The following is a 26593-nucleotide window of genomic DNA, read 5'->3' on the forward strand; positions in this document are numbered from 1 at the left end:
CTATATATTTTTAAATGCCTTATATATTAGACATTTAAAATATATTTTAGAACGACCCATAGAAAAATGAATTGCCGATAGCAAAATGACGCAACTAAAAGTAAAGAAATTCATAGAGTGGGTGTTTCAAGTCTTTATTTGTTATTTATCTGTTATTTATCTCTGCATCCATTGGCTTTTGTTATTTGTGCACCTCCTCGCAGCGACGGAGGGATGGTCGGTCCCTGAGGTCTGGCTTCAGGGTTTTCAGCGGCCTCTACCGCTGCCTGTCGTCAGCGCAGCTTGGAAGCGGTGGGAAACAGAAACACTATGGCTTCCAGTCTGTCTCTTACTCAGGTAACACTGTCTTACAACTCAAATATAACGACAGCAAACGCTTTCTGCCCTCTGCCTGTTACGCTCGGAGATGTTTCGGCAGCGTCGGTTAAGTCTGGCTGAAAGAATCGCGGGCTTTCTTTGATTCTGGTTCCTCTTTTGGAAGTTTAGCCCTGCTGTGACTGGGAAAAGTTTCTTCCTAATCTCTTTGGGGACTGCGTAAGGGCGTAGCTAGCTAGCTAGCCTGCTAGCTAACAGCTAGTTTGTGACCAGTGTTGGGCTGCTTTAGAGTCGCTTTATCAAAGTTGAGATAAACCGTGTAAGCTAGCGCTACTCGTCTTCGTTTCCTTTCGGGTGTTTTCTAATCGTGTTTAGTGCTGCCCCGGTTTGCTGCAGGCTATTTGGGTGTTGGGCTGCCCATGTGTGGCTCTGCTGTGGCTCTACTGTCACATTTCTGCTACTTCAGCCTCTGCTAACATTGTTTTTCTCTGATAAAGCACCCAAGCTATATACAGTAAAGCTTGTAGCCTATGTGTTGGATTTCCTTGCCTCGTATGTAGCTTTGTTACATGGTTAGACTGAATAGGCTGCCTTGTTATTGCTATTATTAGAAGTAAACATGCTTCGGTGATTGGCTTGGTGTCTTTCCCCCCTGTGACCTTTCAAAAGTGGACAGCGTTAACAGTTACCCTGTTAGCTGCTGCTGTTAACAATTAGTTAATAGAGAAAACTCCTCATATCGTTAGCTGTTATGTTGTAACTAGCAAGAGGAAGTGAATTGTACAAGCAACTAGCCACCTCTACTGTGGTAAACGGTTGCACAGTTGCTGCTAGCTAAATTAAGTTCTAAATAATGTAGCGTCAGAATGTGTTTGTGTTGTTTAGGAGGCTACGGGCAGGTTAAATTAGCAGCTTTCAGTTGTGGACTTGTTACCTGAGCTGCCGTTACCTCCAGCAACAGACAAGAGTTGCCTGCCAGGAGCAGCTTTGAGATCCTTGTCTCTCAAATGGCTTAAAACCTGTGTTTATCTGGGAGCTGTGGGAGTTCATTGGCCTGTCAGGCACCAGTGCTTGTTGCAAGTGTTCCTGTCAGATGCCCGATAATCCCCAAACTCGCCTCATGTTTGGTGTTGATAGTGACATCAGTGTGCTTTATTACCATGGGTGGTTATAATCTCTAGAACAGTCTAGCCTGTCCCGCCAGCTCCTGCGCCCTGATGTTTCTGGCTATCTGCTGCAGTTTTGTATGGGCTAGCTGGGGGATGATTGAGGGGTGTTTTTTCAGTGCTCAATTAAAGTCACCAGTACAAAGACCACAGTGTTACAGACGCCAACAGTCCCAGGCACACTATTGTGTGTCATAGGGGAAAAGAAAAAAGTTGCATTGACTAGAGAAAGATATGTGTGTGTCAACAGTTATTTCACTGTAAACTGGTGGGTGAAAAAGCTGACTGATAACTTTGCTTTTTGTGTGCGTGAGTTGTTTTCTGTGTCAGGTCTAAGTCTGTTTTACAGTAGAGAGTAATCTCACATGTGTCTGAAAGCCTTAGCCTCCATTGACCAGCCACTCCCTGGTTGATTCACACTTGAAACAATTACTGTCCATCCCTTTCCTCGCTTTCTTGCACCTGCCAATTTGAAACCAAACAACCAGTTGTCAGTTTCAGTTACACAAATAAGGAAGCACTGCTTTATTTCCTCTTTAGTCCAACGGTAGACATTTTTCTTAACAGAGGAAAGAGGGGTGTTTAGGGAGGACATGACAGAAGGCCAGACTAACTGTTGCCTTTGGAGTGACGCCTTGTTGTAAATGCCTAAAGCTGACCAAGGGGCCCCAGGAAATGTAGCCTGCATCCTGAAGTTATCACAAAAGTTATCACTCTCTGTGCATGCAACTCAGCATAAACCTTCTGGTGTATTCTGAGTCATCCATCCATTCTCCAGAGTATTTGTATAGATCTTTACGAGGAAATGCAGAGTAGCTTTTCAATGAAACAGCTGTTTGGAAAAGCGATATTTTCTCAGCCTCAGTGACATTTAAACAGTTTCTCTTTGTATTAATTGAATATATTTAGGTTGTGGCTTGTTTTTGACCAGATATACAGCTCAGGTGCGTCAGCATTTTCAGACATGTTTTATTTCAACTCAAAAAGACAAAATAACTGCCTCATTTTATTGGGGGGAGACTGTGGTAATTATTAACAATGCTGCATAAATACGGATTTTTCTAAGCAAAATTACACAATATTTGATGTGCTTATATGGCAGGAAGTAGGAAAGTTTAAGAAATCGCTTTTTTCAGGCATTTGTTAAGAGTAAAAGTTGGATTTATTGTAATTATAAGCAGCTGACTTATTAATGATGAAAACTGCTGCACCTTGTTGCTACTCATTGTCATAGATGCTGTATTGTTTTTGTCTTTATTTGTTATCCCACCTGTAACACAGCCATTATAAACTTTTTGGTTTTGCAGTCACACTGTGGCTTCTTTAATGGTAAAACGTTCTACTAAATGAGTCATTAAAGTAATTTTTAGTTGTTTTTAACACATTTGGCCAGTGGCTATACTTATAACAAGCAGCTCTTTAACTGGCTCAGTGGATGTCAAACTCTTGTTGGTTATTTCAGAGCTAACTTTGAAAAATCATTTGAACGATTAGTGTTAGATTGTTATAAGGAACATTTTTGAATTTAGGTAAAAATGACTGTTTTAAATTTTTATACTTCTCTTTCTCCTTAAACAGCTCTCCAGTGGAAACCCCATCTATGACAAATACTATCGTCAGGTATGCCATTGTATCTTTCCCATGGGTTACAGTGTGTGTGCATATAACTCCTGCATAGTTTGGCTTTAAATGGCTCTGGATGGAGATGGAGATAATCAAAAAAAATAAAATCTTCCAATGAGAGGATGTGGTTTTTGTAGTTTCAGCACACAAACTAAACCTGCATTTATACTGCTGTCTTGCAGCGAGCAGTGATCTCACTTCTCTTTATCAGTTTCAGTGCCTGTGTCCAATAAAGGAAGTACCTCAATGAATTAATAATGTTTCCCTTTGCCCAACATGTCAGCAGCACTCCTTTTGAGCCTCATGAAAGACGACTAAGCCAATAGACTGCTGAGAAAATGTCTTTGGTTTATTACCAGCATTGATTTAAATGACTCAGAGGCTCCAAAGCCGATTTTCATGGTTTTCAGTTGTTCCCCATCTTTTTTCGAAGCTAAGAGTTTTGTCTTTGTTAGCATTTTAGCTTGTTATACTGATAGTTTCTAAGATGAGATAAGCTTTAATGTGTGTGTGTGTGTCTGTGTGTGTGTGTGTGTGTGTGTGTGTGTAGGTTGATCTGACTGGCAGCGGGCGAGTGGCAGCAGCTGATGCAGCTCTGTTCCTAAAGAGGTCAGGTCTGGCTGACCTGGTCCTTGGGAAGGTGAGTGGAGACGCAGCTCTCTGTTAGCTTTAATGTTCTCATCGATGCTAACAGATGTTTTATCTGTAAATGTCTCCTTAGATCTGGGATTTGGCAGACTCTGAACGAAAGGGAGCACTCAACAAGCAGGTACCAGCACACTGTCAAGTAGCTCCAAAGTGAACTCCTTCAGAAATGTGTTCATCATCACCAGGCTTACGTCACTCTTCTTCTTCTGCCCTCAGCAATTCTTCATAGCCCTGCGGCTGGTGGCTTGTGCTCAGAATGGCCTGGAGGTGGCGCTCAAGAGTCTTAATGTGGCTGTTCCTCCCCCGAAATTTGTAAGTCTGCTCCTGTGTGCTATAAATCCACACTGTGCCTGCTATTAAAGTCACTGCTGGTTATTTGAAGTCCAATACAGTAGATCTGTGGTATATTCACAGGTGCTTGTTTCACTACAAACAACTTTAACTGTTAGTATTTGGTCTTGGCTTTTAAAAATATTCTTTAATGTATTTTTAATGCAAACACTGAAATAGAAAAATATTTGTGCTCATCTCCAGCATGACAGCAGCAGCCCACTGTTAGCAGGAGGAGGGGCTGCTGACCTTCCCTGGGTTGTCAAGGTGAGGCGCGCTCCAACGTGCTATCTTTTTGTCTAAATATAGTTGTGATTGTTTTTTTTAATTCTCATGTTTTCCTAGTTTTATCTCCTTTTTTGTTACCTTAAGAGAAGCATCATATTTTTTCGTTGTGATCATTTAAGCAGTATGTATAGTTCTGCAATCCCAGTGCTACTTGTTAATAAGCATGAATCAGAAGTACCAAAATGATCTTCTTTTTTCTCTATGTGCAGCTGAAGGCCAACATTTCTCTGCTGCTGAGATGCTGGTTAGCGTCTTGAGTCTGTTTATATTGTTTGAAGATGCTCAGATTTTCATTATCAGCGACATAATTTGAGTCAAACGGACAGATCGGGTCAAAGGGTTCGGAGACAATGTGACTTTGTAACACCAAGTTTATCATATTTGATACACGAGTTTGTAAAACCCTTTTCATCAACAGTGTGATGGGTTTTTTAAGCCTAACGCCCCAAAATGGTTTTGTTTAAAAACAAAAAACTGTGGCCAATAAATTGCACCAAAATGTTGGATGTAACATAAATGACACTAATAAAAAAACAAAACAAAAAAAACAAAAAACAAAAAAAACCCCTCACATTGATATTTAGTTTAAAACAATCTCAGAAGGTTAAATAAAAACTCAAGTTTAAAAAAGAAACCTCTGAATTATTCCGTGGTTCAGGCTTTAAGAGTGGTTAAGAGAAGCAAGGCTGAGACGATGTAGACATGTGCAGAGGAGGGATAGTGGAAATACTGGACAAAGGATGTCAAATATGGAGCTGCCAGGCAGGAGGAAATGAGGCAGACCACAAAGAGGAGGATGTGCAGACTGGTTGGTGTGACACAGGAGGATGTTAGGGACAGGCTGGGATGTCGGGCCTCTGTGGCGACCCCTAAAGGGAGCAGCTGAGAAAAGAGGAGGAAAAGAGCTCTTTTTACATACAAGATTCACAACATGCTTTAATGAAGCCAATATGCAGCTTGCAAAATTAGATTTACAAGCAATGAAAATGGGGAAGAAAAAGCCACTGAAGTTTAAAAGGAAATTAAAGACTAAGAATTACGGGATGTTTTTCATCAAAGCAAAGCTGTGTTTGCAGAACGTTCCCACGTACAGACGTGGTGGCTTTGAATGTTTGTTGACTTGGACAGGTGTATAAGACTGACCTTATCTGACCAGCCTAAGCTGCACATCAGTCTATGCCTCCATTAGAGTGATTTTCATCGTGCAGCTGTTTTATTTTTCTTCCAGCCTGAGGAGAAGATGAAGTTCGATTCCATCTTTGACAGTCTTGGCCCAGTAGGAGGGATGCTGTCGGGAGAGAAGGTCAAGCCCGTCCTGCTTAACTCCAAATTGCCGGTGGACATCCTGGGCAGGGTATGATTCTCAAACAGGACTCTTTGATGTTAGTTTCAAGTTTTTGCTTTAGTGAAAAATGAATAGAAACCACACCATACAGTAACACTGGAGCTTAATACGGAAGATTTAAAGCGTCAAAAGAAAGTGAGAGTCTGTAGCGAGTTGGCGGTGTGGCACTTGTTATTTTGCAGTTTTGTGATGACTGATGCTCATCAATAATATCTCTGTGTGTTGAAGGTGTGGGAGCTCAGTGACATAGACAGAGACGGCATGTTGGACAGAGATGAGTTTTCTGTGGTAAGACTCGAGTTAATATTACAAATAAGGTTTTAGTATTTGTTCACAACTGGTTTCACTTTAGGTTGTTCAACTGTGTACTGAGTCATAGGATCTTAAATTATTTCTATAGTTCTGAATCGAAAAGATCCAAGACATGAGGAGGAAGTGTGAAGACTGAACTGCAGGATGCTGGGTAATCATTTCTCATTACTTTGTTGCCCTTTCCCAGGCTATGTATCTGGTGTACAGAGCTCTAGAGGGGGAGCCTGTTCCCATGTCCCTACCGCCTCCCCTGGTGCCACCCTCCAAGAGGAAAAAACCTTCGGTGCCTCCCGTGATGCCCCTGTTACCCTCGCCCCCCTCTGTCAAAGACAGTCGCTCCTCCCACGCTGGCTCTAAGACTATGCCCCACCCTCCTAAACCCACCCCAGCTCCTGCCCCTGTCCCAGCACCAGCAGCTGCCCCTGTGAGTACAGGCTCCACCTCTCCTGTGAGTGCAGTGCCTGAGAAGTATTATTTTACTACTACACTGGTACATCAACAGTTACGATGATTTCAAACTGGCTAGTTCAGTGTGTTTTTCAAAAGAAAAAGACTAGAGGAAGTGCGAAGGTTTGTGAATCTCTCGTTGCTGTAAGTTGTTCTGAATGTTCCCGCGGTGGCGAGGAGTGTGGTTAAGTTTGTTTTCTCTCTCTGTACAGTGGGTAGTATCGCCAGCAGAGAAGGCGAAATTCGACGAGCTGTTCAACAAGACGGACGCCGACATGGATGGCTTGGTGTCTGGCCCTGAAGTCAGAGATATATTCCTCAAGACCGGGCTGCCCTCCGCTACACTCGCACGGGTTTGGTAAGTACCGTCACTAAAATCTCCTCCTTTGACTCCTCTGTCCAGCTTCTACTCAAAGAATCAGTTACTCTGTTTTACGTGTTTACCTCAGAGAGCTTTGCAATTTGTGCAACATAAGGCATCCTGTGCACTTTGCTCTTCTGTTCACACAAACGAAGGAAAAAGGAGGAAGAAACTCCATGAAGTGCTACAAAGGATGATTTGCAGAGAGACGTGTCATAAGAAGTAGATAAATAGTTATTTTACACTAGAGAGAAATAATAGTGTTGGAAAATAAGGTGCTTATGTGTTTTAACAATAGCATAGATGGTTAGAAAAGATACAATGTTCATAAAACATCTGTGAAACATTCATTTTTACACTTTATTTATAATAAGTGAAATGTAAAAACATATTCTAGTTTCAGCTATAATTGAATGTTGCAAAATGCAGCAGTGCACTATGTGTTCATGCACACGACCAGCAGATGATCTTATTATGGATTTTTATCTTCATGTGGCTGATTAGCTTCTGTGTGTATTGGTTTCCCTCACATAATGATTAGCCTGGCCATCAAAAATAGGCACTGCCTGAAGTATAAATCGTTACTGTCTTATGTAACCTGTGTACTTTTGTTTTTTTCTTTCCCCTCAGGGAGCTCTGTGACATTGGAGACATAGGGAAACTGACGCGAGAGCAGTTCGCATTGGCGCTTTATCTAATTAATCTGAAACTGACCAAAGGCTTAGACCCTCCACAAAATCTGTCCCCAGAGATGATTCCTCCGTCTGACAGACAAAACATCAAACAGGTGAGTCGCTCTCAACACTCGAGTTGTGAATAATTATTAGTGATGTTTGGGTCCTTTTTACCCCTCAGCAGTAAAAGGTTCATCACCACACGGGCCAGACGGGTAATCGGCACGAACATCCAGTTAATGAACACAATAACTTGAGAACGAGATGATGTAGCATTTTCTTATTGATACTGTAAGGCTACTATTAAAAACGAAGGCCAGAGGTCAAGTTTCCTGAAAATCTTGTGAATGCAGTAACTCGAGAAGGAAGTCACCTAGGATTTACAAATAAATGCTTCCAGGCTGTTACTATTTTATTTGTTATTATATTAATAACGGCCTGATACTAGCCATTTTCCTCATATATCGGTTTCTAGATAAAACAGCCAATAAATGAAAATGTAGTAAGTAGGGCTGCACAATTAATCGTTAGAAAATCGCGATCTCGATTCATACTTATGTGCGATCTCATTTCCAAATGACAACGATTTAAAATAAATAAATAAAAAGACGACGACGACGTGAGACATTTGTTGTTTAAATGTTTATTTATTGTTTTTATGTTCAGTCTCAACTGTTACGAAGTTGATGTGCAGTTAATAAGTGCAATAAATATTTATACTGGAAAAGAAAATCGTGAGAGAATCGTGACCTCAATTCTAAGCCAAAAAATCGTGATTCTCATTTTATGCAAAATCGTGCAGCCCTAGTAGTAAGTAAGCTAAAGATGAGAGCAACACCCTTCAACTGTGTTATGAATGTTGATGTTGCATAGTTTGTCCACCAGAGGGCACTCTGTAATTTCCCTTTTGTAAGTAAGTAAAATTTATGTATTTAGCGCTTTACGCAGATAAAAATCACAAAGTGCTTTACAACAAAGAAAATGAAAAATGAAAAGAATGGAAATACAACAAATAACAATGTAAAACAGTAAAATACAACAAATTAATTAAAAGCTTGCCTGTATAAAAATGCCTTCAGCTGCTTTTTAAAAGAACCAGTGGACTCTGTACAGCGTGAAACCAGTGGGAGAGAATTCCACAGCCGTGCTGCCGCTGCCTGAAAGGCCCGATCGCCACGAGTTTTAAATTGAGCGCGTGGGGCCACCAGCAGCCTCTGATCTGATGACCTTAGCAGGAAGAAGAATGCGGTGGTTGTTTGGCAACACCGCAAACAAACAACAACTCGCTGATCTGAGCATAAACGAGCTATCTACAGCTTTCTGTGATGATAAAACAAGTTTCTAAATCAGCCGATATATCAGATATTTAAATCACCAAATATTAGTGTTTGGTTTGATTTTAAGAACCCAGCAATCGCTTGCAATTCAAGAATTAAAAACGCACAAAAACTGATCTCATGGACGCTGAAAGATCCTTAATAATGAGACTGATTGATAGTGAATTGGAGCAGCTGTCTTTTTTATAGCTTAAAACAGACTCTGGTTGCAGTTTTCACCATCTGTTTACAGCAGTGACTTATTATAATTTTCCATTGCATCAGCACTGTTAGATATAAATTATGTTGCTTGTCTTAATTGTGGCTTTCAGTGATGTATTTTTCTCTTGGTGTGTTTGTGCGTGCGCGTGTGTGTGTTGTGTATTTTTCCTGTTAAGCTTGCAGCTGTGTGTGTTTCTTATTTCCTCTCTCTGCAGCAGTTTTGCTTTACCTCATCTTTTTGCATTTTTGCATTTCATCCATTTCACGTGCACTGACACAATCCTGAGTGAGTGCGATTCATCAGAAACAGTCTAGTGCATCTCATAACTCTCAACAGGTTGCCTCTTTTCTTATCTGACGTAGTTTTATCCTAAATATTTGAATTTGATATTTAGTTTCCATTTGCCCTTGTGCTTTTGACGGAAGCTGACGAGAAACAAAGGTTACTGTTTTTAGTTTTTGAGATGCACTCTTATCGCTGTATCTGTTTCTGTGGTTGTGTGTTTTTATCAAGGCTTTGAAGACGTTTTAGATTTTTTAAATTCTCAGTAGTATAGTTTAAGTGGTATCAGCTAGGCTGCTTTTAAAACCGCTGTTCCCCAAGTCCTGCCTGTTGAGCCTCTAACAGTAGATGACTTGATGAAAAGCCGTTAGTGTAGTTCATTTGTTTATTTATGCTGTGACTGTCTTTTGTGCTAAGAGTTGTAATGAGTCGCTGGTCTCTAGTACTTTCATCTGCATATCAGTAATGTGGGTGTTTCTTTCTTATTGGTGATATTGAGTTTTCCTGTCCTCACCAGAACAATGCAGCTAACCTAGCAGCCGACTTCTCTGCCATCAAGGAGCTGGACTCACTGAGTAACGAGATTGTTGAACTACAAAGGTAATCATTTCTCCTCACATTTAAAGAAGAAAAAAAAAAAAAGGCAAACACCTACATGTTATTAACAGAGTGATGGCGGTGGAGATGATTTCATTGGTGGTTTATATTGTTGGCCTAAAGATGAAGGGTTCAAGCTGGGTGTTTGTGAGCCTCTGCTGGTTCAGGTATGCAGGAGGGACACACTCGCACTTCTTTGAGCACAGCCAAAGTTCCAGTAAAAATAATAAACACTTGTGTTACTGCAGCAGCAGATGGTTAAAAAGACAAGAGGTGGAAAGGGTCTGAACTGAAAGCCAGTAAGAACTTACTCCATTTGATGTATTTTAACTATATATATAACAGAATGTAACACCTGCACGTGTAAAGAGATGGCCACTCTATTTGATTCCCATACCACCCTAAGAAAATCTCTCTAGATCCGCCCCTGGAGAGGGTGTAAACTGTTTGGGATTAATGGGATTTCTGCACTGATTATCTGCATTGTCTGAATGTCATCTAAGTAGTAATCATAATCAAACACAACAGAAATAATGACACACAATAATAGCACTTGGCTGAAGACTCTGCGGTCACTCAGAGTGCAGAGGGAACCTCAGCGCTACTAAGTCCCAAAGCCACTTTAAGTCCGATGAAGCAGAGGGGGAACCTGCAGGTGTTGGATGTGTCCTTGATCCAACACACCTGATTCAAATGGTTAAATCACATCTTTTAAGTTTGGTTGATGTGAACAAACCTCATTATAACAACTTTTATGGGATCTTAAAAGAAGCTTCAAAGAGACCCACGAAGCCTAGAAAGGCTACAAAATAATTTCCAAAGACCTTGTAGGCAATCACGTTACAATAAGCAGTGTAGAGAAAAATGTGATGGGAGTGTTGTCAGTCAACCTTGGAGTGGGCGTGGTGAGGCGAGTGCACCGAGAGCAAAACCTTTAGTCGTGACGGAGGTTAAAAAACCCAGGGGAGCAACATAACATCTGCACCAGTCACCTGTTAAAGTCTTTGTCTCCACAGTAAGAAATGCACAAGTTAAAATGGTGTGAATGGAAAGACACAAATAAAACCCAGAGATCACTGAGAAGAGGACAGATTTCTATGTACAGTTGTGGTCAAAAGTTTACATACACTTGTAAACAGTATAATATAATGGCTCTACCGAGTGTCCCGTTATTTCTAAAACTCTGATTTTTCTCTGATAGAGTGATTGGAACAGATACTTCTTTGTCACAAAAAACATTCATGAAGTTTGGTTCTTTAATGACTTTATTATGGGTTAACAGAAAAAAGTGATCACATCTGCTGGTTCAAAAATATACATACAGCAGTGCTAATATTTGGTTACATGTCCCTTAGCCATTTTCACTTCAATTAGGCGCTTTTGGTAGCCATCCACAAGCTTCTGGTGGAATCTTTGACCACTCCTCTTGACAGAATTAGTGCAGTTCAGTTAAATTTGATGGCTTTCTGACATGGACTTGTTTCTTCAGCATTGTCCACGTGTTTTCAATGGGGTTTAAGTCAGGACTTTGGGAAGGCCATTCTAAAACCCTTATTCTAGCCTGATTTAGCCATTTCTTTACCACTTTTGATGTGTGTTTGGGGTCATTGTCCTGTTGGAACACCCAACTGCGCCCAAGACCCAACCTTCATGCTGATGATTTTAGGCTATATTGAAGAATGTGAAGGTAATCCTCCTTCTTCATTGTCCCATTTACTCTCTGTAAAGCACCAGTTCCATTGGCAGCAAAACAGCCCCACAGCATAATACTCCCACCACCATGCTTTATTGTAGGCATGGTGTTCTTGGGGTCAAAGGCCTCACCTTTTCTCCTCCAAACATATCGCTGGGCATTGTGGCCAAAAAGCTCGATTTTTGTTTAGTCTGACCACAGAACTTTCCTCCAGAAGGTCTTATCTTTGTCCATGTGATCAGCAGCAAACTTCAGTCGAGCCTTAAGGTGCCGCTTTTGGAGCAAGGGCTTCCTTCTTGCACGGCAGCCTCTCAGTCCATGGAGACGCAAAACACGTTTAACTGTGGACAATGACACCTGTGTTCCAGCAGCTTCTAATTCTTGGCAGATCTGCCTTTTGGTGATTCTTGGTTGACTCTTTACCCTCCTGACCAATTTTCTCTCAGCAGCAGGTGATAGCTTGCGTTCTCTTCCTGATCTTGGCAGTGACGAAACAGTGCCATGCACTTTATACTTACAAACAATTGTTTGCACTGTTGCTCTTGGGACATGCAGCTGCTATGAAATGGCCCCAAGTGACTTTCCTGACTTGTTCAAGTCAATAATTCACTTTTTCAGATCCATGCTGAGCTCCTTTGACTTTCCCATTGTAGCATTTGTGGGCGTTTGTATCCAATGAGCCCTATTTAACTGGTCTAAGAGAAGTCACCAGCTGTCGTCACTCATAATCACTCACAAGAAGTTAAGAGGCCATGCTATGAAGCTCAGTTCACTGACAACTTTCTAAGTCACCAAAATTGCTAATTCATGTTGCTGTATGTATATTTTTGACCCAGCAGATGTGATCACTTTTTTCTGTTAACCCATAATAGAGTCATTAAAGAACCAAACTTCATGAATGTTTTTTGTGACAAAGAAGTATCTGTTCCAATCACTCTATCAGAGGAAAATCAGAGTTTTAGAAATAACGGGACACTCGGTAGAGCCATTATGTTACATTGTTTACAAGTGTATGTAAACTTTTGACCACAACTGTAGATGTGACAACAGTAGTTGAACTCTTTGGCAAAAATGGAAAAATTGTAAATAAATAAAAATACCGAAACCTTCGCACAGTGAAGCATGTTGGCGGGAACATTGGTACGTCAGGGTCTGCAGGCCTCGCAACATTTCAGAAAACAATAGATTTAAAATGATAACGACACAGGGCCATGTGAGGGCAGCAGTGCATAACCTGAGGTTTGCCTTTGTGATCAAAGCAAAAAGAACGGTTCAAAAACAAGGTGATTCGTTTTTCTGAAAGTCATAACCTTGACTTAGTAGAGATCCTGAGACACGACCTGATTCCAGACTTTATGTTTTTACCTTCTTTTGCCTTTTTACTTCACATGATCTTAAATGCCAGATGTACCTTTAAGTAAAAGCTGCAGCAGCTGCACATTTGCATGCATGCTTTGCACATGGAGTCTTGGTTTGAGCAGTTGTCATAGTAATGGATTTCATTTCCATACTTCACAGAACGTAGCTTCCCTTTTCGTGAAAACTGAGAGGGAGAAGTGAGAAAGTGGCCTTTTCTCCTACCTCTGCCTTCCAATAAACACACATAGACTCTCACACACACTAGACGACAGCTGTTTGAAGTAAGAAGGATGGAAACTGAGTTAGAAATCACCTGCGGACAGATTTTATTTAATAAGAGTTTGGAAAGATGAAGCGTCTTTGCTGCTTCAGAATGGGGCAGCAGCCTTCTGTTCAGGATAAGGAGGTTGGCAGTGATGATGACGATGATGCTGATGGGTGAGTAGAAGTTGGGAACGGTTCCCTTTGCATTTGCAGCTCGTAGATTATCAGGGGAGTTGTGTGTTTGTTGTGTGGCGAGCGATAGAATAGTTTTTTAATAAGTTAAACTGAGGCATAATTTCTTTTGTGTCTTCACACAACAATATTAAAATGTTAGTTTTGTTAAGGTTGTGTGAAAAATACTGAACCAAAAACAAATGTAAGAGAACAAGTGAGCAGAAATACTTACTGAAAAACATGTTTAAGTAAAAACACCAATCAGTAGGGCTGTTCGATGTAACGATATATCTGATGACGATATAAAAACCTCTATCGTTTCATTTTACGCTATCGTTTGTTTCGTGGTGTCGCAAAATAAACTGTTTACAGCAATATTTTGTTCATGGTTCTGATGTCACTGGAGTTATTATTAATTTATTAAAGTTCTCTCTTTCTCTTATATTTAATATAACCACACTACAGACGGACAAGCGCCTGTTTTTATGCGTTGTCGTTAGCAACAACGACGGTAACGCCATCGCGCGTCCGCTTGTTTATGTTCCACATAAAACTTTCACAATAAAGCTCAAGATCCTGTTGAGACTTTTCAAAATAAACTGAATCACGTGAAAGATGCAGATTATTTATGGATGAGAAGTAAAAAGAGCCGCCAGCAGCACGCCGTGTAATAAATACTCACAAAGAAAACGGCGCCGTTACAACTTATGTCTAAAAATGCATCGTTTCAGCATCGGTTAAAACACTCGACTCCAGCTACACGACGCGCAGCTGGAAACACTTCACGCAAGTCGAGCTGCCCGAGATTCACAGAATTTACAGAAAATGTTACATTTTTGTGATTTATATCGTTATCGGACGATAGATGTTTTATATCGGGAGATGAGGTTTTGGTCATATCGCACAGCCCTACCAATCAGGATCTTTTCTTTACCTCTGTATGTGCTTCCTCTTTATTTCCCGTTTCTGGTAATTGTTCTCAGTTTTCCTTTGAGCTGAAAATACTAGCATAAAATCCCTTAGAGTAATCGTTTATATTCAATAACAGAGTTAAATGTCAGCGAGGCCCTTTTTTTGTGTCTAATGGTTTATATAACACCTTACCACAGCACTCAACACAAGCACAGGATTCCTTTAAAGGTAGTTGAAGTATCTTTTGTGCACAAGTTATGACGCTTCCTTTCTACCCCACCCGTCTCTTCTTTCCCTCTTGCTGCATGCTTGAAAAAGCGTAGAGAGGATGAGCACACGGACGGCTCAGATGATAGATGTTGGAGGTTGGCAGATCATCACTCGTCCCTCCTCCTCTCTTTCTCCCTCCATCCCCGAAGCAGCCATCTGCTTCTCGCTCTTTCTCCCACGCGTTTGACTGAGCAAGTACGTGCTCGCTTTCTCCGACACTTATCCTCGCAGTCGCCCACAGCGCAGCGCTCACACACACCTGCTCTCGCTGCAGGACTTGATGCTGCTTTCTCTTCTGTAAAGTTGGGAGTCGAGGAGAACATCATGGTGGCCGAGGGAGAGGAGCTGGTGGTGGTTCAGGGGCCGGGTAAAGCATGCTCACTAGAGAGCTGGCTTGGGCTTGGTGGGCTGGTGCTCTCCTTGGTGGTTAAATACACCTGTCTCCTTTGCTGCAACCCCAGGGAGAAGAGCTCTGTGGAGGAGGAGATCAAGGAGAAGGAGGAGGCCATCCGACAGCGCAGCACCGAAGTGCAGGTGAGGTCTCTTTGTGAGATTTTACCTGTATTCTAAATCACTGGTTTACAAAAACTCTTGCTGGAGCACAGTTAATATGCATTAAACGCACGTGTGCATTTCTGTCTGTTTTCCCTTTAAAAACCAACAAACAAGCAAAACAAATGCAGGTTGGTAAGCTCACTTTTATGGGGCTGAATGTTCTGGAGGAGAAGATCAATAACACATTTGATTTGCAGTCTGAGACGCTTGTTCAGAAATGCAGTTAATGATACTCGGAGAGGAAGAGGAAGAGAGGAAGAGGCTGATCTGCCTCGTCTGGGCTCTATTTTGGGAGCTGTTTGGCTTAAAGGGGCGAGGCTGCAGAGTTCTTTAGGAATGAGTCTGAGTGCGAGGGTGGTATCGAAGGAGCTGATGTAGCTGAATTTTGTAGCTGCACTCGATTGTACTTATGTGCGAGTGCTTCTGGTTATTTATATTGTCTGAGTTTCTTCCTGGACGTGGTATACTGCACATACCCAAGCATTCCCCAGAGGTTAAGAATGGGTTTTGTGGCAGTCGTACCACCTTTGAAATCAAACCCTGGAAAGCCAGCCTCAAAACAGGAAGTGATTTTCTAAGAATCAAGGAAATACAAATTTTCCAACATGGGAATTTTAATAAAGAGAAATACATGCAAAGCACAAGCTTTTATTTCCATAATCTATTCTGCCTTAACATGTTGTTGTTAAAGCACTTTGTGTTGTTTCTGATATTAGTATAGAGATTAAAAGCTGCCGTTGTCCTTTCAGCGACAGCCGCTGCTGAAAGGATGTTAACGATCTCACTGACTCACTGAGCTGCAAAACGATCTGCAGCCTGTAAACGAAAATAATTCCACACTGTGACGTCAGCCTTTCTCCCTCCGGCAAGCTGACATATAACAGCCGATTGAGCTTTTTCAGGAATGGTATTAAAAGTTAGTATTTAGACTAGAAATGTGGTTACTCTGTAACACTGTAACACAGCATTATTTCTTAAAATCCTTTACCTTCACTTGGTTTCACCAGTTTTTCTTCTCTATTCTTTTCTCACCTTCTTCATAAAACCATCTACTTACATTTTATGTGAATGTATCTTTTTAATCTTTTATTTTACCACATTTCTCTTGTTTTATTCTGTTGAGCTGATGTAACAGTTACATTTCCCTGATTAATAAAGTTTATTATCTTATTATTATTACTATTATCTTTCCAAAAATCAGTAACTTTAAAGGTTGTTTTCCAAAGTCTCTTTGTTGCTCACTTCCTCTCTGTTATTGAATCTCCCTCCCTCCCCCCTTTGACTTTATGTCCACAGGACCTTCAAGATGAGGTGGCAAAGGAAACCGAAGTATTGCAGCAACTTCAGACTCAGCGTCAGAAGGTTCAAGATGCTTTAGATGAGCTGGACCAACAGAAGGCCTCCCTGGAGGAGCAGCTCACTCACATTCGACAGCAGACCAACCAGGAGACCCAACTTGTAAGTTGCCTCCTTCTTCTTTTTTTTTTTTGGTAACCTTTTGAGGAGCTGTGTAATTACCTCGAATTCTGGTTACTTTCCTTTCAGATCTCATCTCTGCAGTCAGAGCACGAGGAGCAGGAACAAAGGATATGTCAGTATGAGGAGGAGCTGGTCCAGGCCCGAGAGGAGCTTTTGGCTCTGCAGGAGGAGAGCCGGAAACTTCAGGAGAAGGTCCAGGCTGCCCAGGAGCAGCTCACTCCTCTTCAGGAGTCTGTGCGTGACTCTTTCACACAAGTTGCACAGGTTAAAAGCTCTTCCCTGGTTTCGTACAGCATGTCTGCAGAGAAAAATTTTTTCATTTTCTGGCACCTACGCAGCTGATGGAAATGTTATTTTCCGACTGTAATCAGCAGGCTGCACAACTGTTACATACCCAAACGCATGAATAATAGCTGCAGTGATTATACTGAGCACTTCCAGAATTTCTGTGTGGACAGATGGAGCAACACTGCTGTGGCTCCACCAGTGTGTTCCTAATGCTGTACTTTCTGTGTACACTGGCTACAGAATTCATCATATCTGTGTTTAAGTGTTGTCTCTGCTCTTTAATCGTGTCATTTTTTTAAAAAATTATTCTTCTGGCACGTAGGTCCAACAGAAACTGAACGACCTTCAGGTGGAGGAGCGATCGGTGACTGCTCAGCTCAGCTGGAAGAGAGCCCTTGAGGACAGCTCTCCTGTCATGGTCAATGGATCAGCAGGCCCCGCTGCAGAGCTCCACCATGGGGACCTCTTCCAGAGGGACCTCTTCCAGGAGGACCTTAAAGAACTGAGAGTGGAAGAGCATTCAGATTCAGAGGAGAGAGGTGGCGTGAATGAGAAAGAAAAGGAAGAGGAGAAGGACGAAGAGAGTCCAAAAGCTGGGGAAGATGAAAAGCAGAAACATGATGCCTTGGATGATCTCTACACTGATATGTACAGTCTGTCGAGCCTTGCCAAGCCCTGGGAGAGCAATGTTAGGGTAAAAACTACATGAATAATAATAAGAAGCACTCTTACAGTAGTTTTAAATGTGGACAGACACAGCTGTAAAGCCTAATGCATGCTACAACTGTGCCGTGTTCTTGTGGAAAACATCACAGATAATCTCAAAAAAATCAAAGTGAGTCTCAAAGGAAACTGTCCAGCGACAACAAAAACATGCAACCTACACATTACAATAACCAGATGAGCTACTCCGTCGCTTTAACTCAAAGCTTTTATCAAAAAAACATCAGATGCTGTCCTTTTAAGTTGTGCGTCTGTTCTCTAAGCAGGAACGCAGCAGCCCTGCGCCTGGTGTCTCCTCTGAGGTTACAGAAGATGCAAAGGAGTCACCTAAGGAGACCCCACCGAAGGTAAACTTATTCAAGGATACCCATGGAAACCAATAAACAGCATCTTTGTGACTCCTTGTATTCTTCTGTTCTTCTTCTTGATTTTTATCATTAGTATTTGTTTTCATTGTCATCAAGTGTGACATTTGCGATGTTTGTTTTACCCACATTTCTTTGAAATGTTGTCTGTGAAAAGCTGTTTGTACCAGAAACAGATATGAGATGTTGGACATGCAGCGTGCCAGACAAGTGCATAGACTGACAGCAGACAGCAAAGATGTAACCTGATAGTTGTGTTAAATCATCAGATGGGTGTTAAAACCCCTCCCCCTCCATAACCACAATGCATGATTCACTGTAATGCTCAGAGCGCCGTGCCTCTCTGCGACAGGTTGCATCACCAGAGCCAGAGAGCAAACAGGAGCCTGCAGAGCCGACAGAAACAACCAGCTCCCCCTCTCCGCCTCAGCCTGGCCCTCGCTCCTTGCCACCACAGGGCAGCCCTCCCTCCCTGCCTGAGATGGATTTCTTCCATTCAGACCCTTTTACCGATCGTAAGACCTCATCGTGAAAAATCAAGATGGAAAAAAGAGTTTTTTTAATGCTTGATGAACGCTGGCAGACTGATGGTGTGTTTTCCTTTGTAGACGATCCTTTCAAAGAAGATCCTTTTGGAAAAGCAGATGTTGGAGGTGCTGCTCAAAGTATTTAATGAGCAATAAATCTCACACAAGCACAGCATTGTTTTATTTATATATATATATATATATATATATATGTATGTCAAATCTGACGAGTGGGTCATATTATTCATTATGTTTCTCCTGCTGTTTATGTTAAATCAGATCCTTTTGGAGGAGATCCATTCAAAGGCTCAGACCCCTTTGCTGCAGACACTTTCTTCACACAAACCTCCAGCACCCCGTTTTCCTCAGAGGACCCTTTCTCTGCTTCAGCCGACCCCTTCGGTACCACTTCTGGCGTGCCGGAGCCAGACCTCTTTGCAGCCAAGGTGAACGATACAGCAGCCGTACCAGCGGGTCCGGATCCTTTCGCCTCCAAATCCACCAATCCAGCGGCAGCATCCAACGATCCGTTCAGCTCTAAAGGGAACAACACAGCTGATTCAGACCCGTTTGGAGGCAAAATGACCAGCACAAAGGAGGCAGACCCGTTTGGTTCTCAAGATGGAGACAAGGATCCTTTTAGCAGCTCCCCGCCGAGCTCTGATCTGGCCGTGGTGAGTAGACCCGCTAATAAAACCTGTTTACAGTGTGTTGAGTAAGATTTTTGTGACAGTATTTTAAGGAATATAATTATTTGTCCCAGATGTTTTATTACCATTCTAAAGGTTTGCAGTAATTTTAGAAGCACCAAGCGTGTACGTCTGAACGCTTATCATCCACTTTATTATATATACTTTATATAAAATATTCTGTATAATAGTTTAAATGCATCGAAATGTGTTAATATCGCTGACATGTAAATTGTTAAGAGGAAGCAGAAACTAATTTATAGCAATGAGTCCCAAAGTTTGGATCTTAGCCCTCTGCTTATAGAATACGTTAGTTTTCTTCCCTTATTGGCTCAGAAAGAGTTAAAATACTGGTGGCCAAAAGAGGAACTGCTACGTTTTTGTTTGATGTACATGCTCTAGTTGTAGGAAATCACGTTACAGGTGAGCGTGTTTGTCCACGCAGGCTGGATTATAAAAACGTCTGATGTGTTTGTTTGTGTTCAGAAGGACACCGCAGCATCCAATGACCCTTTTGCTCCCGGTGGTACCGCGGTCAGTGCCTCCTCAGATGCAGGTACAGCTTGTGGCATGGCACCACCCACTGGGGACAGAACTCATAGCAGCAAATAAGAAAATAATGAAAAATAAATAAAGTAAAATGTGCTTTTCTGTTAATAAGATGCTGGATGAGGCATTGAAGTGCTGCTGATTTCATGCACTCGGTGGTTTTTCATTGATGTTTCAGATCCGTTTGCTGCTGTGTTTGGTAATGAGTCATTTGGAGGAGGCTTTGCAGATTTCAGTGCTTTGGCAAAGGTAATTTCCAGATTTTTAATATATCCTCTGTCACGTTGTTTCGTGCATCGTATATACATCATATATAATAAATAATTATCCAGTCTTATGTTAGTTTTGGTTTATATTTGCAACTATAAAAAGCCCCGTGTATGCATGGAAAGGAATCTATATGCACAAAAATGCCTCTGTCTCTGCATAGTAGTAAATCCTGCAGCCTTCTGCAGCCTTGAGCTACTGTGCAGAGAGCTCTTGTGAACTCGGTGTGGAAACACTAATTTCACACTTGCTGTTTACACCACAGTACCTGTACCTTTATTTATCGGGGTTTTACTGATGTGCAACAGAGCTTGCGAGTGATGACGCACATCCTCTGTGCTGTTCTTAAGTAAATTCATGCACCTTCCTGCTTATGTAATCGATATATTTGATTTGGTTGGACCTTTTCATTCCAGTCAAATGGTGCTGAGCAGTTTGGAGTCGACAGCAGGAACCTCTTCCAGGAAGAGAGCCAACCTGCCAGCTCTGATGTGCCCCCAGCCCTGCCGCCAAAAACGGGTACGCCTACCAGACCTCCTCCTCCACCTCCAGGTCAGTTGATCCTGTTATCCAGAAAACAAAAAGTGCCTGTAGCTCTGTTCGGTTGGAACAGTGTAGCTATCACACGTCTGGGGATGTGCCAACAGTGTTCATGAAATAAAACCTGCCTTTGCTGAGTCTGCCCGTCTGTGCCCTGTCAGGTAAGAAATCATCCATCAATCGAACGGAGTCCTCCGACTCCTTCCATCGACGAGGAAACTTCATGCCACAGACTTCAGGAGACTTCTCCTCCTCTTCCTCCTCCTCCTCCCTGCCTGCAAAGGATCCTTTAGCCGACCCCTTCGCCCCCTCCTCCCCTCCTCGCCGCAACGCACGGGAAGCTGATGGATTTGCCAGCTTTGACAAAGTGAGCAACTCCCTCTCCCCATCTCCCTCACCTCCACCTGAATGTCAATAGCCACACCCTCTTCTCTCTCTCTCTCGCTCTTTGTTTTTTGTTTTTTTTTTTTCCCCCTCCTTGTAAACCAACATGTAGTTACTCAATAAGGATACAACCCCGAACAAATCAGGCCAGCTCTTGAAATCACTCCATCCACTGCCAGTGACGAGCCTTAAAGTGAACTAACCAGCTTATTAAAGCGTCACACGGTAGCACAGGCTCGTAATGTTACGTGATTCATACGCTTCTCCCAGTTAAAACAATAAAATCTTGTAAATCTTGTATTTTTGTTTTGGGTTTTTTTGGTTTCTTTTGCATTTCTGCTGCTTGTGTATATGTCAGACTATTGTTAATAATACAATGCTGTCTAACCCTGTAAACATTTCTTTTCACCCGCTCTATTATGGATTCATAATGAGATTCCACCTCATATAACTCTATGACTGAAGATGCACTCTTACTTTGTGAGGAAATGCATAGAAATTATAGATGCATTTATATATTCTTATTATATATTCTATATAAACCAGAATGTTTGGCAGTGAATGGAGAGATGACAGGCTGCTTGTATTTGGCTTTTTATTAGCCATCCCAACTTTGTCACATTGACATTACTTCCTGTGCAAGTTTAGAGTCTCTATAATTACTGATGTAATTATCTGAGTTTTTATTCTTCTTTTAACACTAAATTTGTCTCAGGGAAATTTTCCCCACCCATGGGGCATAGTGGCATCAGTTGACCTTGACTCATGAGCTGCAGAGTACTGCATTCATACTCTTTATACCTCAAACTTTTTTCAGTAAGTTGCTGTTTTATAACATCACTGATTTGGGATAAACACCTAACGTCGCCTCGAAACATTAAATCAGTGCAGGCTGCTGTGAAAACTTGAACCCAAAGAATGGTGGAGGGGTTTCTTTTTCCTCTCGTTCATTAATGTGCTTCCAAAATTAATATATCTATAATAATATAAATAAAAGAAACCAAGAGGAAGATGATTGTGTGGGTTAATCTTCGGGTCATGGTGGTCAGAGTAGTTCTATTAGTTCAACCCTTTTTAATGCTGCATGGAAATGACCTGTGAAGTTGCATCACATCAGAACACTGTTGATCCTCTCCTGTCACGCGAGCACCCTCGCATGTACCTGTCAGTCGCCGACCTGCATGCACTAACTGTGTCTTTGACTCTCGTTGACTTACACCAGTGCCTCCACCGTTTCTCGAATCATCAAAGTTTCCTTTCCCCTTTACTCTGCTGCTGTTTATTTATACAGGCTTTCCTCTGTTCATCCATCCATTCATTCATCAGTTTGTGTCCGAGCCCTCGTGTGGTCAGCAGTGTGTTGTGGAGAAGCAGATTGACTGTATTCTCTCTGTGTTTCTTTACACCTCTGTTTAATAAAGTGTTGAATCAAGGCCACCATCTCCGGCTTCTATGTGCATCCATGACATCACCACCTGTAAACCCCTGAGTTTAAAGGATCAAGTGTTTTACACGTTCAGTTCATTTATCAGAGGTTTGGACTATGCTTCAGCTTACTGTTGATAACTTCCCACACCATGTGTTGCATTTAGGATGATTTCCCAGCCCATAAAAACCCCTCTGCTGCTTGTCAGCTCTGTAACTTCTGCATTAAAGTGCCACTGCAAACAGAGACTGTAATTCAGCGAATTACATAAATTACCACATGGGCACAACAGTAATAAAGTTAGGTGCATTATTAATCATTATAGATTCATATCAAGGAAGGTTCATTTGGCCACAGGTTGCTCTGTGTGTATATTTGTTACCCGGCGAGACAAACGGATACAAAGAAACCAGGAAATCACATTTCTGAGAAGCTACAGTGCGGTGCGCTGTCAAGTAAATGAACTAAAACATGTAAAACTCTGTAATGATCCTTTAAAGTATCTTAACATGAAAAACAAATAAGAAGACTGAAGTTTTTTTCTTAAAGCTGTGGAATAAAAAGCACCATTTCTCTTTCCATGTATCTTATTTATGTTTGATTTCATTCATATTTAAGAGAATTGGCGGGATGTTGTCTGCAAACTGATAAGTGCATGTTCTCTGTCAGATCCATCACATTCTGTACACGTCTTCTCGTGCATGCTCTTCATACCGTGACCTGTTATTATCGGCTCTAAAACAGTTGCTAGGAGACTCTCCTTTGCATGGCTGGATGCACGTGGGATGACCTCTGTTGCTTCTGTCTGTCATTCGTTAAGAATAATGAACATATTTACACAGTCTGCAATGATTAACCAATTTAACCAGTGGACTGTGTTTCCTTCCTACTCTTTTTGTGACCGTGGAGCTTTCAGTGCATGTGATTGTGGTCCTACAGCTGTGCCTGTTTGTCTTCAGGCTTTTCTAGCATCGCAGTCCCTGCTTTTGCCCTGATCACGTGGCTGCAGGAACTTTGCAAGGGTATATATGTTGGAGGGAGGACTGTTTTCATTTGGATAAAGGGAAATCAATTTCAATCGCCTTTCCTGTTCTTTCTTCTTTTTTTGTAATTTGTTTGGGAGGTCTGCAAAAGTCTGGATTTCTTTTAGACCTCATTGCGATGCACCTTTCTCAGAATGGGCACAGAGCTACAAATTTAGACTCCAATACATGATTTTTTTTTTTTTTTTAGCACCCTACAATTGTGCGTCCTGACTCACTGTCTTTGGTTTCTGGCACATAAATGGTGATTACAAATCAGTCAAAGTGTCCACTTTGAAGGAAAAAGGTCTGCTGCTGGTGGGTTTTCAAAGTTTCAAAACTGCATCCATTGTGTGCGTATGTTTCTTTGTTTCCTCTGTTTTCATGGAGCAGTATCCAACCGAGGAAGACATGATAGAGTGGGCAAAGCGCGAGAGCGAGCGAGAGGAAAAGGAGCGACTCGCCAGGCTCACCCAGCAGGAGCAAGAAGACCTGGAGCTGGCCATCGCTCTCAGCAAGTCTGAACTCTCCTGAGGAGGCCCCGTTCCCCTCTACCGGTCTGGCTCGGCACGGCACGGCACAGCTTGGCCCGGCCCGGCCCAGAAAGCACCAAAGCAAAGTGGGGATTGTACAGGACTGATTCAGCATCACCTGCTGACCCCATGAAGAGACTCAAAACTCATCTCTAACTCGTTCAACCCCCCGACTGTCCATGCTCTGTTGGTCTCCGTGGTTTTGATAGAGGAGCGTAACGTTTTTTCTTTTTCTTTCCCCCTTTTTAGAACGAAGATGCAAGAGAAAACTTGTTCTAGTGTTAATGTCGTTTTGCCTTCATTTAAAATCTAGGCAGCAAGCGCTGCGTTAAGTCCCCAGAATGTAATTTATTGTAGCGCGCGCTCGAAACCACTAAACAAACTCGCTACATTTCATTAAATCTCAGCTCTCTTTGTGATGAGATTTTAATAGACGTGCTAATTTTCTAGAACTCAAGAATTCCCAAAATTTTCTTTTTTGGCTCTCGATTAAACTTCTGAAGCAACCACAGTGAACTGGGGAGATTCTGTTTCCCAGTTTGTTCTGTTCTGTAACTCTGTAGGCCCTTTCTAACAGAGTGACCGTGTCCCACTCTCATGCAGGGAAGATGATTTTTTTTGTCTTCATTTAGAGTAGGTCAGGATATTTCAACATTTCTTCGTGTTTAACTGGAAGTTGCGGCTCCTGTAAGATGTGAAATGTGTACAATGTGTAGATTTATACTAAAATGGAACAAATCTGCCACAGCTACCTTTTCCTTTGAAATGTCAGTCCTACCTTGCTCACCGTAGCACCTGTGTCGTGAGCATTAAAGCGCTGATTTGTGTGTGTCGGGGGAGGTAATAATGAATGAAACTACAGCCATCACATTTTATGACTTGGTTTGCATTAAAAACTAGGCCACACTACAGTAGGATGCAGAGCAGAAAGCACACGATCTGTTTTTCTAACATACAAACTAAGTTTCTCTCAAGTACTTTAGGATCTTTAAATCGGTCTAAATTTTTAAATTCATTGTGGCCCGACATGAAAGAATGTAACAAAACGCAAGGTTGTCATAGATGAATGTAAGCGTGGATCCTACCTTAACTGATCATTAGCTGTATCATTAATCCTGATTGATCTCCTTTAGGGAAACTCTCAAGGGCTCCTCAGCAGCTTGAATGCTGAGTGGATAACTACAACTGTGCGGTTGTCATGTTACCACGTGAACATTTGGTCCCATTTCAACGTGTGCCAGAGTCGGTGCTTCACTTGTTACCATTTGTACGATTTTTCTTTTTTTTAATCCAGGAGTCTTTTGCGCTCTGAGAGACTCCCTGGATTTCAGAGTCTTACACAAACACGGTGAAAGTTGTTAAGTGTTTCTACTTTTTCGTTAGAGCGGTGTATTTTCTGGCCGTGCACCTCGACATCTGCAGGGATTTAACTTGCAAAAGACCTCAGATGTGCTGAGGATGCACGCTCACATTGCACTGTGTTATCGGGCCTGTTGACAGCCACACGGCGGCACAGGAAAGCTTTACTAAACGTGACAGAAGGTTTTCTGCTGAGGAAAGGCTACGATGAAGTGCGAGAGGCCTCTGCTCTCTCATTACCTTAGCTCATTTCTTATCAAATAATGCACAATGTTTTGGACAGCTCTTCCTGTTCTTACTACTTTAATGTTTAGCAAGAAGATAGTTTCCTCTTCTCATGTCTAACCAGTGTACTGTCTGTGGCTCATGCAGTACTTCCTACTGAGAGCTCTCGCTCTCCTACAATGAAGTTTATTGTAAATACGGGAGAGCACAGCTGCATGTCTGCTCTCCAGGTCTCTTGTTGTACTAGTTTCATTGCTTCATTGTCATGTATTCAAACAGGTTACTGTCATTTTTAACAATTCTGCACATTTCTCAAAACCAGAACCACTTACTGTACGTTTCTAGGCTTATCCATAAAGCTTTTTAAGCTTCAGGCTAATTGTATTTTATTTTGTACTTCCTAACTTGTAAGAAAAATCATTATTGGAAGGCCTTGGCCATGTAATGCATTTAATTGAAACAGAATAAATATTAAAAATATGTAGTTTTGCAGTTGGTGCATTTTTTTTTCCCAGAGCATCTTCTTAATATATTGTCATCCACACGTGATAGTGCCCCTCCTGTTTCTCCTCGTACGACGCACCAGATCCCCGGAGACACAGCAAACCTCCAGGAGGAGCTTCAAAACTGGAGAGAAGTCAGTCAGGAGGAATAACGAGAGCGTAATTGTCTGTGGTCTCCACCTGCAACACCATTCCCTTTTTGGAAGTTGCCTTGTTGTTGCCTCCTGTGCACCTGTTGTCACTTTGATTTACAACAAAGGAGGTGACCTGGATTCAGTGCCTCGTGCTTTTGGCTGCTACTTTTCGAGATGACCACAGCAGATCATCAGTCTCCATCTCATCCTATCCCTAGCATCCTCTGTCACCTCTGCATGCCATCCTTCTACATCCACGAATCTTCTCTGGGATCTCCCTCTTTCCCTCCTACTTGCCAGTTCCATAATCACCTTCCTTTTCCAATATATCCACGATTCATCCTCTACTCATCCAAAAATAATCTCAGCCTCATTGATTTAGTCTCTAGACTGCCCAACCTGATGTCCCTCTGATGTCCTCATTTC

General features: G+C 41.9%; 1 protein-coding gene across 5 annotated transcripts; it reads left to right on the forward strand.

The window, feature by feature from the left end:
- Nucleotides 1-198: 198 nt before the first annotated feature.
- Nucleotides 199-26012, forward strand: eps15 (epidermal growth factor receptor pathway substrate 15). Of its 5 annotated transcripts, none has more exons than XM_082525511.1 (25): nt 199-336; nt 3060-3101; nt 3655-3744; nt 3826-3873; nt 3969-4064; nt 4287-4349; nt 5599-5724; nt 5944-6003; nt 6215-6475; nt 6687-6832; nt 7466-7622; nt 9848-9930; nt 15061-15133; nt 16451-16612; nt 16700-16897; nt 17244-17615; nt 17908-17991; nt 18362-18524; nt 18618-18662; nt 18816-19210; nt 19712-19781; nt 19953-20023; nt 20458-20593; nt 20743-20948; nt 23807-26012. In XM_082525511.1, the coding sequence occupies exons 1-25, from the start codon at nt 310-312 to the stop codon at nt 23945-23947; spliced, it is 3315 nt and encodes a 1104-aa protein (XP_082381637.1). In that variant the 5' UTR covers nt 199-309; the 3' UTR covers nt 23948-26012. The 5 variants fall into 5 exon arrangements, with proteins under 5 accessions (XP_082381637.1, XP_082381640.1, XP_082381639.1 ...); XM_082525514.1 differs by having other exon boundaries at nt 16700-16867; XM_082525513.1 differs by having other exon boundaries at nt 6215-6451.
- Nucleotides 26013-26593: the final 581 nt, after the last annotated feature.

The sequence above is a fragment of the Aulonocara stuartgranti genome (assembly GCF_965226115.1).
Source record: "Aulonocara stuartgranti genome assembly, chromosome: 23".
Taxonomy (NCBI): Eukaryota; Metazoa; Chordata; class Actinopteri; order Cichliformes; family Cichlidae; genus Aulonocara; species Aulonocara stuartgranti.